This window comes from Castor canadensis, chromosome 8 (assembly GCF_047511655.1).
Source record: "Castor canadensis chromosome 8, mCasCan1.hap1v2, whole genome shotgun sequence".
NCBI lineage: Eukaryota > Metazoa > Chordata > Mammalia > Rodentia > Castoridae > Castor > Castor canadensis.
Window position 1 is genome coordinate 21,579,932 of NC_133393.1, and position 12,281 is coordinate 21,592,212.

Genomic DNA, 12,281 nt, shown 5'->3' on the forward strand with positions numbered 1-12,281 from the left:
CCAACCCTGGCCTCACCCCACTCCAAACATGGCTTCGGCCTGCTCCCCAATGCGGTCCAGGTTCATGTTGGCAGCTGCAGGGAGCAAGAGGGACAGATGTGCCAGGCGCCAGAGGCTCATGCCTATAATCCTGGCTACTCAGGAGGCAGAGATAAGGAGGATCGAGGTTCAAAGTCAGCCCAGGCAAATAGTTCTCAAGACCCTATCTTGAAAAAGTCCATCACAAAAAAGGGCTGGAGGAGTGGCTCAAGGTGTAGGCCCTGAGTTCAAGCCCCAGTACCACAAAAAAAAAAAAAAAATGAGGAACAGATGGAGCACAGGGTAGACCCACGCCCAAGAAAGGTAGGCTGCAGAGTTTCTGGGATGGAAGTCAGCAGGGCAGGAACCTCTGTAGCCCTGCTGCCTGGGAGTTAGAGGACCAGGGCCTGGTCTGACTCAGCCTCTGATTGGCTGTGGCCAGGAACAAGTCCTTCCTCTCCGGTGGACCTCAATTTCCCCACTTAGGGATGGGAAAAAGGATCCCTGTCCCCTTACTGTGACTATCAAATAGGACAACAGAGAGGAAAAGCCTTTGCAGACTGAAGAGGGGCAGGGTGGGGAGCTGGCCTTGAAGTACCCCCGGTTCCACCCCATGCTGTGTGACCCTGGACCTCTGCCCGCAGACAGTGGAAGGCAGGGGTGCTCACTGGTGGAGTCGAAGGCAGGGGCCGTGCCGTCAGCCCCACTGTCCTGCATGGGGAACACCTCCACGAACTCCTTCTTGAAGACGGATAGGAGGTAGGAGATGCGGTAATCCAGGCGCACGTTGAGGATGAACTAGAGATGGACAGAGGATGGGGGAGGATCGGGGGAGGACCGGTATGAGGTCAGAAGGCCCTTGTGCTCATGAGGGGTCAGAGGGACCCCAAAGGGCTCTAGCACTCATGGGATTCAGATGCTCTGGAATGTCACAACAAAATCAAGTTCCCTCTTCCCAGGGATGCCCAGCTCCTGGCCTACTGATGGGGATTGGTGTCTCTTCTCAGCATGAGGCAGGGAGACCCCACCAGCCTACTCTGCCCTTTCCCAGGCTGGATGCTGACAGGAAAGGGAATAAGTATCCACAGGTCAACTCCTGTCCTGCTGCCCTGCTTTCGGCATGAGGCCCTAGAGCTGACAAACACCTGTGCCTGGCCTCTATTCTCAGAGGGGCACAGAGCCTCTGTCCACCCCCCAGGATGCAGAATGAGTCAGAAGGCCCTCATCTGACTCCCCCAACCAGGCCTGGCCAGACTGAGTCACCCATAAGGACCAACTGCACTATCCATGTTCCCTCTGGTGATGACAGGGCTTCACCCCTCCTCAGGACCCCATAAGCCCCTTCCCTAGGTGTTGCTGGAGCATCTCAGGAGTCCCAGACTCCCCCACCTCATAGAGAAACATGTTCTCAAATCTCTACTCTGCTTGGGAGCCCCTGTGACCTTGAGAAGTCCCCTCCTAAGAGCGTGCGATTCTACCAAATCTTCCGGTGGGCTGATGCTGTCTGAGGACCAGTGAGCTAGACATCGATCTTCACGGTGCCATCTAGCACTGAACACCACGATCTGAAGAGGTTCCCTCTATCCAGCCTCTCAGTACCTGTCCCTGTCCCCAGCATCCCCCACCAGCAGTCCTGCCCAGCTACCTGCAAGATTTCCAGAATCTTCAGCTTGGTCTCCATCACCACAATGTCTTCATTCTCCTCAAACTTGCTTCTGTCCAGCGGCTCAGCAGCACCAGCACCAGCAGGCAAGCTGGGGGCGCCAAAGACAGACTGCTTGCGGCTCAGCACCATGGTAGACATCATGTGCCCAACACCCTGGATGGACCGCCGCACATTCTTGCCTGTGGGTCACAGCGTGCACAAAGGGAGGTTACAGGGGGTGCACAGTAGTGGTCCCCAGGGTGCAGGGGAGAAGAGTGTGCACTCTATGGCAGCTGTAGGACAAAGCCTTGCTAAAGGGACAGAGCTAACCCAGGAAGACTTCCTGGGAAGGCGAGATTTAGGTCAAGTCTGGGAAAAGAAGAGAGGGTCAGGGGTAAAGGTGAGCTGTGGGAAACTATGAGAGCTCTTACCAAGGCAAGCATGGGAGACTGAGGGGACAGTATGCCAGGAGTGCTCAAAACCAGGTACCAGACCCTAGCACTTTTTGTTCAGATGAGGTTACAGTCTCTATGGGCACAGGAGACAGGCAGTGCCTCCCTTGCTTCTCACACTCCCTGATGGCAGGGCTGTGTCCCCTTTCACATGGAGGTTCCATGATGGCAGAGCTGTCTGCCTTCTTCCATCATGCTCTCCCCTCAAGACCAAATGCTGTTGAACAGCAAGCAGTAGTGCCAGACCCTGGGATCTCCCCAGCACCAGAGCAGATCCCTTCTGGTTAAGCCCAGGTTGGGCCCCAAGACACTGTCTTTCAGCAGAGTCAAGAGGCAGGTGGTACACAGAGGTATTTAGAGAGGACTTCCACAGCTTGGAGGAGGCTAGGAACCAGAGGATAGTGGGTGGCCCAACAGCAAACCCTCACCGCCTGGGTCCTCGTAGGCTTGCAGCATGGCCGGGGGCCCCTGCACGCAGTCAATGATGCCTAGCAGCGTGCGCGTGAGCCGCAATAGCTCGCTGAAGCTGTAGAAGCCAAAGTAGATGAGATTGTGCGCCAAGCTGACCACCTGTGGAGGGGCGGGACCAAGGTGAGTGTGGGCAGGGCCAAAGCACGTGGAGGCGTGGTTTCATGGGGGTGGGGTCAGGACCCAGAAATCAGGGAGAAAGTTGGTGAGGACAGGATTCCCAGAAAGGTGGAGCATTGCAAAAGATGGGCCCTGGCTGATGGGGTGAGTGGACCAGGAAGAGGCAAGCCCTCTCCCAGGCATCAAAATGGAAGCCCAGCACTAGGGGAATCCCAGCCATCTATACGTCCTTGTATTGGCTGGGGTATGGAAGAAAGTGGGGTCATGGAGCCCACAACCCAACACTGGGTGCAAACTGAAGCCCAGTGTGGGGCAATCCAGGGCCCCACTGGCCGCAGTCCTGGTGCCCCCAGCCCACCTCGAAGGTCAATTTGTTCTTCTCCTCGTTGGCGAAGGGCACCGCCTCGCTGACCACATTGTTGAGGTAGTCCTCCACAAACTCCATGGTGCTGGCGAACTTGTTCTTCTTGTCATCACGGGAAGTGTTGAGGTTGGAGTCATAGCTGAGGATGGAAGCCAGGAGGGGTGAGGGCTCCTGTGACCTGCCCACCCAGCCTCTGCCCCAGCTCAGTCCCCAGCCTGCCCTCCCTCTTCCCTCTCACTCCTTGATGGTGATGGCTGTGGGAATCTCAGTCCAGAGGCGAGCAAACTTGACAGGCGTGACCAGCTCCTGAGGGTCACGGTCCACGTGCACGTGCAGCATCAGGTGGCAGAAGGAGGCACGCAGGTCAAAGGGCAGCATCTCATCTGCCATGCACAGGAAGATCAAGTCCACGCCCAGCTGCTGGGAGATCTCGTCGATGGCCAGGTACTGCCGGTCCAGGCACATGCGGGCGAAAAGCTTCAGCTGGTACCTGCAGGGTGGGGAGGCTGGTGAGGACACAGCAGACAGAAGCAGAGGACTGCCAGCCTGGTCTGGGCTGGGTGAGGACCCCACAGAGTTGCAGAGGGTCATGAGTTAATCCACACACTAGTCACAGAAAGGACACAATCAAAATGTAGAGGGGCCCCGGGCTGTGATGAGTGTTTGTGATTCTCCCCTCCTGGCTAACTAGGAAAACACTTTCTGGCTCAGCCAGGACAGGTCCTTACAGGAAGGAGGTGGCTAAGAAATGAGGGGAGTCTGGGAGAGGGTGAAGAGTGGGGTGGGAAGAACTGGCTGGTGAAAGGTATGCAGCTCAGATGGGAGTGATATAAAAGGGAGAACAGGAGACGGCTTTGCTCTGCACCGGGTGATGTCATGCCCTCTGCCTCCTCTGCAGAGGCCACATTACCTCCTAGGAGTTCTGGAGCCAGACGGCCTGGGTGTGAACCATGGCTCACCACTTATGGCTGTGTGACCTCAGGCAAGATCCTTTGCCTCTCTGTGCTTCCATTCCCAACTTTACAGGTAGCACCTACTTCTTAGGGTTCTCATGAGGCATGAGAATTGAGTGAGATGCTCACAACAGTGCGTGGTGTGTAGTGTGCAGTAAGGAAGGGCCATCTAGTATCATTATTTAAAAGACACATTTATGGGGACAGGTTAGGTTTCTCTGAAGCCTGATTATTGTGCTAAGCCCAGCCTCAAGGCCACCCAGAGCTGCTCATGCTGCATGCAAGGTGGACAGCTTTGTGCAGGACAGGAGAGTGAGGGCTGGGAACACTTCTTCCTGCAGAGGCAAGAGCACCCCTGAAGCCACTGGAGCTCATCTTCAGTCAGAGAAGAGCTGCAGGCCTCTGGAGAAGGACCGCCTGGCATGGGGTGGGGGAAACGGCACCTGTAGTAACTGAGCACGTTCTCGTCGTGGGCATTGCCTGCCCGCGCCTCCTGGGCCAGCTGCCTCACACTCTTCTCGTGGTGCTCATTGTTCTTGTCGGTCCAAGTGAGCCACACTTCCTCCTCAGAGTATTCGATGCTCAGGTACTCATGGGACTGGGCCATTTCCTTCACGGGCCGCAGCCTGCAGACAACAGCACCCATCATGGGGAGCTGCACTGGGCTCCAGAGCACCCCCAGCTCCACAAGCTCTCCTCCCGAGTGGGGCTACGTGCAGCTCAGATGCCCAAGCTGCCTCCATGTGGAACGCAGCTGTGAGCTTCTCCAGGACAGGACCCAAGGCTCATTCACCTCTGCACCCCCGCCCCCAGTGCCAGGCACAGGGCTGGGCACTGCAGGCACTGAGCTCATAGCTACAGACAACAAAGGTGCCAACTCTGGTCTGAACCCCAACTGGCCAAGCTCTAAGACTGCTGGGGGTCCAGGCAGGGTGGTGCTCCGGGCATGGGCCAAGGTTGTGCTCACTCAGTCTGAATGAGAATGTCATTGTTCTTGGGATCCAGCACACACTTGCAGATGAGCTCCTGGGTGACAGGGATGGCAATGTGGTTGGACACACACAGGTCGGAGAGGTAGTCCAGGAACCTGGGGTGGGGACAGCAGGGCCAGGCAGGGGCTCAAAGGCTGTTCTATAGGGAAGAAGCCCACTCCTTTCCAGTTGACAGCACCACCACCCCAGAGCCAGCTGATGGTCCTGCTCGTCCCAGGGCTGGGTGGGATGGGCTCCCAGCTGCCCAGGGAGGGCAGCCATGCGCACCACCTTAGGACAGGAGAAGAGACAGGCATAAGGGCAAGTGATGATCAAAATATTTAACAGCTGGTTCAGAGAGGCACTGCCTTTGTCACTGGAGGAAGGTGCAGGGGCCTCTGTCTGGACTCACTCCTCTTGTGCTAGATTAGGCCAGATTTAGGAGGGACTAGGAAAGGGCTGAGGAGGCAGTAACTGGGGCAACAGTGCAGGGATAGTTCAACTTCTTCTCTCTTTTTTTTTTTTTAACAGTATTGGGGGTGAACTCAGGACCTTGCACTTGCCAGGCAGGTGCTCTACCACTTGAGCCATCCCGCCAACTCTTTTCACTTTGGTTACTTTTGAGATAGGGTCTCACTTTATGCGTGGGCCAGCCTGGATCACGAGACTCCTATTTAGGCTGCACTGTGTTGCTGGGATGACACGTGTGAATCACTGTGTCCAGACATTGATTGAGATGGGGTCTCAATAACCTTTTGCCCGGGCTGGTCTCGGACCTGGATATTCCAGATCTCTGCCTACCAAGCAACTAGGATTAAGGCTTGAACTACCACACCCAGACAGTATTTCAGTGTTTTAACAAGAAGCTTGGGCAAATCTCCCTGCCTGGCAGGGGATATGGGAGGAAGGAGTGGGCACTGGGCAGGCAGGAGGGGTCCACCTGGGCTCCCGATTCTTCCGCACGAGGCTGACGAAGGTTTCCACCTCAGTCTTTGTTATGTGCTTCTCCAGCAGCTTGCGGTTGTTGTGCAGCAGGGCGGTGATGGTGTCCTCAGCCAGGATGTCATAGCCAATCTGAGACTGCATCATCCCAAACTGCTTGGCGATGTGCTCCTGGGGGCAGCAGGCTGGGGGTCATGGGTGCCACAGACAAGGCAAAGGCCCAGCTCTGCTCCAGACCCCGGGACAGGGACCCCACCCTAGGAAGGTGGAGGTGTAGAAGTGGAAACCAGCCACATGGAAGGGTGGCTTCAGATTAGTTACTGCGCTCACAGTCTGCCCCTTCCACAGTGAAACCTCCATGGGCAGGACCTTGTCTGTTTGGCAGGATCAGCTGCACCATCTGTGGGGCCCAGTCAAAGTGGAATAGTAGAACCTTTGTTCAAAAATTAAGAATTTCAAGAGGATTCGCCCTTGTAAGCACCTGGCCAGACTGCACACCTGTGAAGCCAGCCCACTGTCTGGTGCACTCCTGTACCCTGTGCCTGCCAGTGCTGGGCGGGAGGCGGGGGGAACACCCGCAGAGAAGCGAAGGAAGGAGAAAGCGTGCCTGGGCAGGAGGGCCAGGCCGGTGCCCACCTGGTTCTTTCGGTAGTCCTCCTGTGAGTGCCGCAGCACTCGGTAGCAGAGACGGAACATGTGCTGGTAGGGGGCGTTCTTCTGGTCCGACAGCTCCTCCAGCCGCACCAAGGGGCCGTCACCCACCTTGTCACGGAATGGGGCCTTCAGAATGCCAAAGATCTGGGGGACACAGAGGGGAAGGATGTGTTATCCATTCTGCCCGTACCCTCATCACCTCAGGAATCCTGAGTCCTGGTGACCCTTCCCCAAAGCCACCCTGATGTTAACCCTGAGCTGACTCAACAGGAACACAGCCCCAGCCCACCCACCTCTGTCCCCAGTTGCACCCTAACTCTCCTGCTGGCCAGAATTCTGACACAGAGTTCAGCTCCCCACCCCCACCCCCCACCCCCCACCAAAAAGAAAGTTAATGCAGGTTACGAAGTTTTTAAGTCAAGGGCTGGGTGGGGTAAAAAACAGTTCTAAAGCAGAAGTGGAAAGCAGGGCAATGAAAAAAGCTGGAGAGAGCTGCTGTGGACTGGGTGTTACTGCTACATTTTCTCAGGCGTGATAGCAACAATGTATGTGTGGTCACACAGGACCATGTCCTTGCTAGAGAGGCATGGTGAGGAGTTTCAGGAGAAAAACAACCTGTTTCGAAGTGCGTGGATGGAAGGAGGCACATAACAGTTACAGAAAGCCCAAGTGGCTGAAGTCAGGCGGCGGTTGTACCATTCACTGGACTTTTCCATCCAATACTTTCTCTTATTTTTTTTTTAAGCTGGGGTCTCAAGCAAGTGTTCTACCACTGAGCTAGACACCCAGCCCTCAGCACTTTCTCAATATTTGAAATTTTTTGTAATAAAAATCTAGAAAAATGAGTTTTCTTTCTTCTTTTTTTTAGGAGATACATACTACCACTTAACTTCCACTGTAAGGTTGGCAGCCCTGAGAAGTCCTTTTCTGGTGTTCTTTTTTTTGGCAGTACTGGAGTCTGAGCTCAAGGCTTGCTAGGCAGGCGCTCTACCACTTGAGCCACTCTGCCAGCTGAGAAGTCCTTTTTTAATATAACATGTTATATACTTTTCTTTTTAAAAGTATAGCCCGAGTGCTGGTGGAATGGCTCAAGTGATAGAGTGCCTGACTAGCAAGTGTGAGGCCCTGAGTTCAAACTCCAGTGCCACTAAAAACAAAAAACAAAACAAATAAAAGCATAGCCAGTCATGGTGGTGCACACTTGTAATCCCAACACTTGGGAGGCTGAGGACTGGAGATCAAGAATTTGAGCCCAGCCTGGGCTACATAGAGAGACCATGTCTCAAAAAATCCACCAAACTGCACCCCCCTCCCAAAAAAAGAAGAAAGAAAACAAAAAGCCACCAAGCCCATTATCAACCCTCACCCTCTCTCCTGGCTCTACCCCCACCCAAAAAAGCACGAATTCTGAACCTGACTTCAAATCCTGGCCTTACTGCATCCCAACTGTGTGCTGGGGTCATTACTCCAACCTCTGTGGATTTCAGTCTTCTCATCAGTAAAACGGAAAATAATAACAATAGTCCCCATCAGGGTGGGGCAGGGGATCAGATGAAGCTATAGGCCACTTAGGGAGGCCCTGGCTCATGGTCATGTCTCACATTTTTTCTTTTTTTTTTTTTTTTTCTGTGCTGCAGATCAAACCCAGGGCCTCTTGCATGCTAGGCAAGCATTCTACCACTGAGTTACACTTCCGGTGCAATATTCATTTTGTAAAGGGGTGATGTGGAGCCACAGGTGGACACGGGGAGAGGCAGACTCAGTGTTAAGTGGCACCCTGCCGCCCACCAGCCCTGGCTCCCTCACACAACACCTGTTTGAGGATATTCTGCTCCCTCATCAGCTTCTGCCGTTCCCGGTTGGGCTTCGTGACCATGATGTCCAGGACATTCTGCCCATTGTTAGGGACGTCACTGACAAAAAACACCAGGTCCTCCAGCAGCTGAATGACAAACCTAGGCAAGGGGATACCAGGGATGACAAGTGTGAGGTGTTGAGCCTGGGCAGCTCTTGCAGGGCCCACCAGCACATGGCCCCACAGACAACCACTCTTCCCAAAGCAGGGCATTTGTAAAGTCACTCGCAGCTCTGCGGATGATGCACCAAACGTACCAGCCCTCTCTCCCCTCCTCTCCCCAGCTCTACGCCAAACTGCCCTCAAAACATACTCCAGCCACCCTGGACTCCAAACCCCCCCCAGACAACGACTCTTGGGCTACTCCGGTCTGTAGAGAACAGCAGGAAAGGCAAAGGGTCTGCCGCGGAGTGATCTGCAACTACGTCCGGCTCTGCCACTTGCTAGCTGTGTGTCCCTAGGCAAGTCTCTCAACCCTTCTGAGCCTCAGTCCCATCACTGATCACACAGAGGTAGCAGTGGCTCCATCACAGGTGAGGCAGGTTCCCAATTCTAGGGCCCAGGGTCAGCTAGGGACCAAACCCCACCTCTGTCTCCCCAGCCCCTGCCCCAGTTGCCTGTTTTCTGCTTTGTGGCTCCTTTGCTCATGACCCTGAATGGCAAGAGCCCAAAGATCCCACAGTCCCCTGGGGCCCTCTGAAGCCCACCTGCGGTCATTCTGGCTGATGAAGCCCTCGTTGAGTTTCTCCACGGCACTGGCCAGCATGGAGCTGGCGTCATTGGCAAAGTCCAGGTCACGGATCTCGGACACAGGCACCGACACAATAGCAAAGGCCTCCTTGTCCTCCTTGGTGGGGCAGGTGCCCAGCTGCAAGGACAGGGGTCAGCAGGGCACCTGAGGACAAGCCCCAGCCCACCCTGGTCCCACCCCCATTCCCAGGGCTGCACCATGAGCCGGATGGGCCGCTCCTCCTCGATGTCGATGGGCACATTAGTGCTCTGGATCCATGTATTGGTGCAGAGGTGACGCAGCCGCACATATGAGTTCCTACAGAGCGGCGGGAGGGAACACTGTCACCTTCCGCCTCTCTCCACACCTCAACGCCATAGAGCGGAGGCCACTAGTGCCCCCAGGAGGAGCCTGAGGCCAGGACAGAGTATCCAGGGTGAGCCTAACGCTGGGCCCTAACCCATCTCCTCATTCCCAAAAGTCTGTCAGTAAACATGGGACCAGAATTCACTTGGACAAAAGAGGCCACTGAGACTACTTCTCCCATGTAATGTCAAGATGTACACAATTCACAGAAATCTTCATGTCTCTGACTGTGAAATAATAAGGTTACCTTTCTGAAATGAAAAAGAATCTGAATATCAAAGTGTACCTGACCCCAAGACTTCCAGATAAGGAACCATGGTCTATATAGTGACTCCATTAGTTCTCCCAGCTGCCCTAGTGATAGGGAGACTTGACATTCCCATTTCACAGATGTGAAGACTGAGGTAGAGTGAGTAAAGCAGCTGCCTGAGGTCATACAGCCAGTAAATGCTAAGGCCTGGATCAACATCTGGAAGTTTCTTGTCTTAGTGTTGGTAGGACCTCTCATGTCAGAGAGCCTGGCCTCCCTACCCAGTGTCTGAGTTCCACATATTGCTGGGTCCTGGACACATTTTCGTGTAGCCAAACCGGCTGGGACAGGCCGCTGATAAGCAGCACAAGAGGGAAGGCATTGTGGTAATGGAGCAGCCATGTGTGCAGGCATGCAGGACTGGGAACACAGAGAGCAAGGCAGCTGCGACACATCCCCAAAGCAGTGCAACCTACAGGAAGCCCAGAGGACAAAGGACCTCAGGACAGAGGAGTATGGGATCTGGAGAGGCCCCAGGCAGCCCCCAAGGGCGTGGCACACACCCACCGGGGCACGAAGGAGTCGGTTTTCTGCAGTGTGGTGGGGTCCAGCTCAAAGAGAGAAGCAATGTCATTGCCATGGGGCACAGCCACCAGGCGGTACTTGATCTTCTCCCCAGCATTCCTGCGACCAGCACGGCCCTGGGCCCCCTAGGATACCAACCTCAAGTCAGGCGGGAGTCCTTCCTCCCTCTCAGGTAGTCCCTGGGACACCTGGGAACCTCCCAAGCTGCATGGCCTCCCCTGCCCCGTCCACTCCAGGGAGGGCTCATGGTCCACGGGGTCCATCCTCCCCAGGCCTGGGAGCTCTGTCCCTCACCATTCCTGCTGCCTTGGGATCTGAAGCATCGCCCTTGTAGCTGGGGTTCTCCTGGACAGAGATACAAGGTGTGTGGGGGAGGGGGCTGCTGGATACCACGACCCCATCCCAAAACAAGTCAACCCCAGAGGGCTCTGGGTTGAACAGGCGGCCCTCGCCTTTCCACGGGTGCCCATCTCAGCCCCAAAGTCCCATTTCCCTCTATAGGAGTCCCCATAGTCCCTCTCCATAGACCCACATGAGAGCACACACAGCCTAGTGGATAGACCGGGCTATCTGCTCCCCACTCAGCCCCAGCGCCAAGCAGCACCTGACCCATTGTAGGTTCACATGCCTATGGGCACCTGGTCATAATAGGTGTCCAGCGGTATCTGTCACTTACAGTCATGCATTCATCTGATAATGTTTGACAAATAGCTGCATGAGTGCAACCATGCCAGAGCCACAGGCAGCTGTGTCACATGCAGTCCTGCGTGCCCATGACAGCACACATAGCCTGAGCTCCCAGAATGCCCTCTGTCTCCCAGCTCACCTCGGCAGCCAGGTAGTTGCCTGTGGCTAGGTGCTTGAAGCGGTACAGGCCGTTCCAGTGGCCGGCTCCTCCTCTGCAGGGGTCATGGTGGACCACCTAGGGCATATGCAGGGGAGGGGCAGGAAAGAGAGATCAGCCAGGAGGACTCCAGACCCTAGGGAGGCCTGGAGTGCTCTTGACCCTCCCTGGGTGCTGGGGGGAAGGGGAGGTGGAGAGTCCAGGGTGTAGGGCTCTGACCTCCACCTCCCAGAGGGCATTGGAGCTGGTGGCTGAGGTGGCGGACTGGCGTAGTGTGGTGCGCAGGAACACTTGCAGCTTGCCCTTGTACTCGTCACACGTCAGGAACTTCTCCTGCTCGGCGTGGAACAGGCGTACCACGTCTCCCTGCCAACGGGGTTGAGGGCTCAAGATGGTCACATCCTCCAGGCTCAGGGACCCTCGCAGCCCCTCTCCACCCCCTCAGATGCAGGTGGCAGCCAGCAGGGCCCCTCTTGCTCATTCCAGGGCTGATAAGCAGAGAGGGAGGTGGCAGCTGGGTCCCACCAGAGAGCAGCTAGAGCCTAGGTGAACACAGCCAGGCACTGCCCACAGCCCTCATCCCAGATCCCAAATCCAGAGTCCTCCCTTGACCACCTCCCTCCCCTACCTGTACCTCTAGACACCTGCCTCACCCCAAATTTCCAGTCACCCTGTCCATGAAGGCAGGAGGGATCTCATCCCCTGAGCCTCCCCAGGCTAGGGCGCCATTCTCCTGGGCTCTTTCTGCTTGACTGCCAGTAGTAGGCCCATTTCTTTTGCCCCCCCTGGAGCAGCTGGAGGACAGGGGCTGTGGCCTGTTCATCTCCATGGCCTTAGACACAAAGACCAAGTCTGGATCCTGGCTCTACTTTTACAAGCTATGTGGACCTCAGATAAGTTCCTTAACATCTCTGAGCCTCAGCTGCCTCTTGTGTAAAATGAGAATCCTCTGACCTCCTTGGAAAGACTGTAGAATTGCAATGTGTTTAATGAAGTAACACTGCATCTTATCACGTGCCAGCCACTGAGCAAGCACTTTATAAGGACTCTCTCACCTGGTGCTC

At 55.4% G+C, this 12,281-nt stretch overlaps 1 protein-coding gene and 1 pseudogene across 1 annotated transcript in view; both read right to left on the reverse strand.

Annotated features, from left to right (window-relative positions):
- Itpr3 (inositol 1,4,5-trisphosphate receptor type 3) overlaps positions 1-12,281 on the reverse strand; it is a 64,380-nt gene that overhangs the window by 21,391 nt on the left and 30,708 nt on the right. Inside the window, exons 8-24 of the mRNA XM_020164149.2 lie at positions 11,437-11,583; positions 11,200-11,295; positions 10,668-10,718; positions 10,356-10,498; positions 9,391-9,490; positions 9,150-9,310; positions 8,401-8,542; positions 6,570-6,731; positions 5,932-6,104; positions 4,988-5,107; positions 4,464-4,646; positions 3,306-3,557; positions 3,062-3,206; positions 2,544-2,685; positions 1,664-1,863; positions 687-816; positions 17-74 (exon numbers count right to left, since the gene is read on the reverse strand). Coding sequence (XP_020019738.2) covers positions 17-74; positions 687-816; positions 1,664-1,863; positions 2,544-2,685; positions 3,062-3,206; positions 3,306-3,557; positions 4,464-4,646; positions 4,988-5,107; positions 5,932-6,104; positions 6,570-6,731; positions 8,401-8,542; positions 9,150-9,310; positions 9,391-9,490; positions 10,356-10,498; positions 10,668-10,718; positions 11,200-11,295; positions 11,437-11,583 — 2,405 coding nt within the window. The remainder of the gene's footprint in view (positions 1-16; positions 75-686; positions 817-1,663; positions 1,864-2,543; positions 2,686-3,061; positions 3,207-3,305; positions 3,558-4,463; positions 4,647-4,987; positions 5,108-5,931; positions 6,105-6,569; positions 6,732-8,400; positions 8,543-9,149; positions 9,311-9,390; positions 9,491-10,355; positions 10,499-10,667; positions 10,719-11,199; positions 11,296-11,436; positions 11,584-12,281) is intronic.
- LOC141410674 (small nucleolar RNA U109) lies at positions 7,448-7,538 on the reverse strand (annotated as a pseudogene).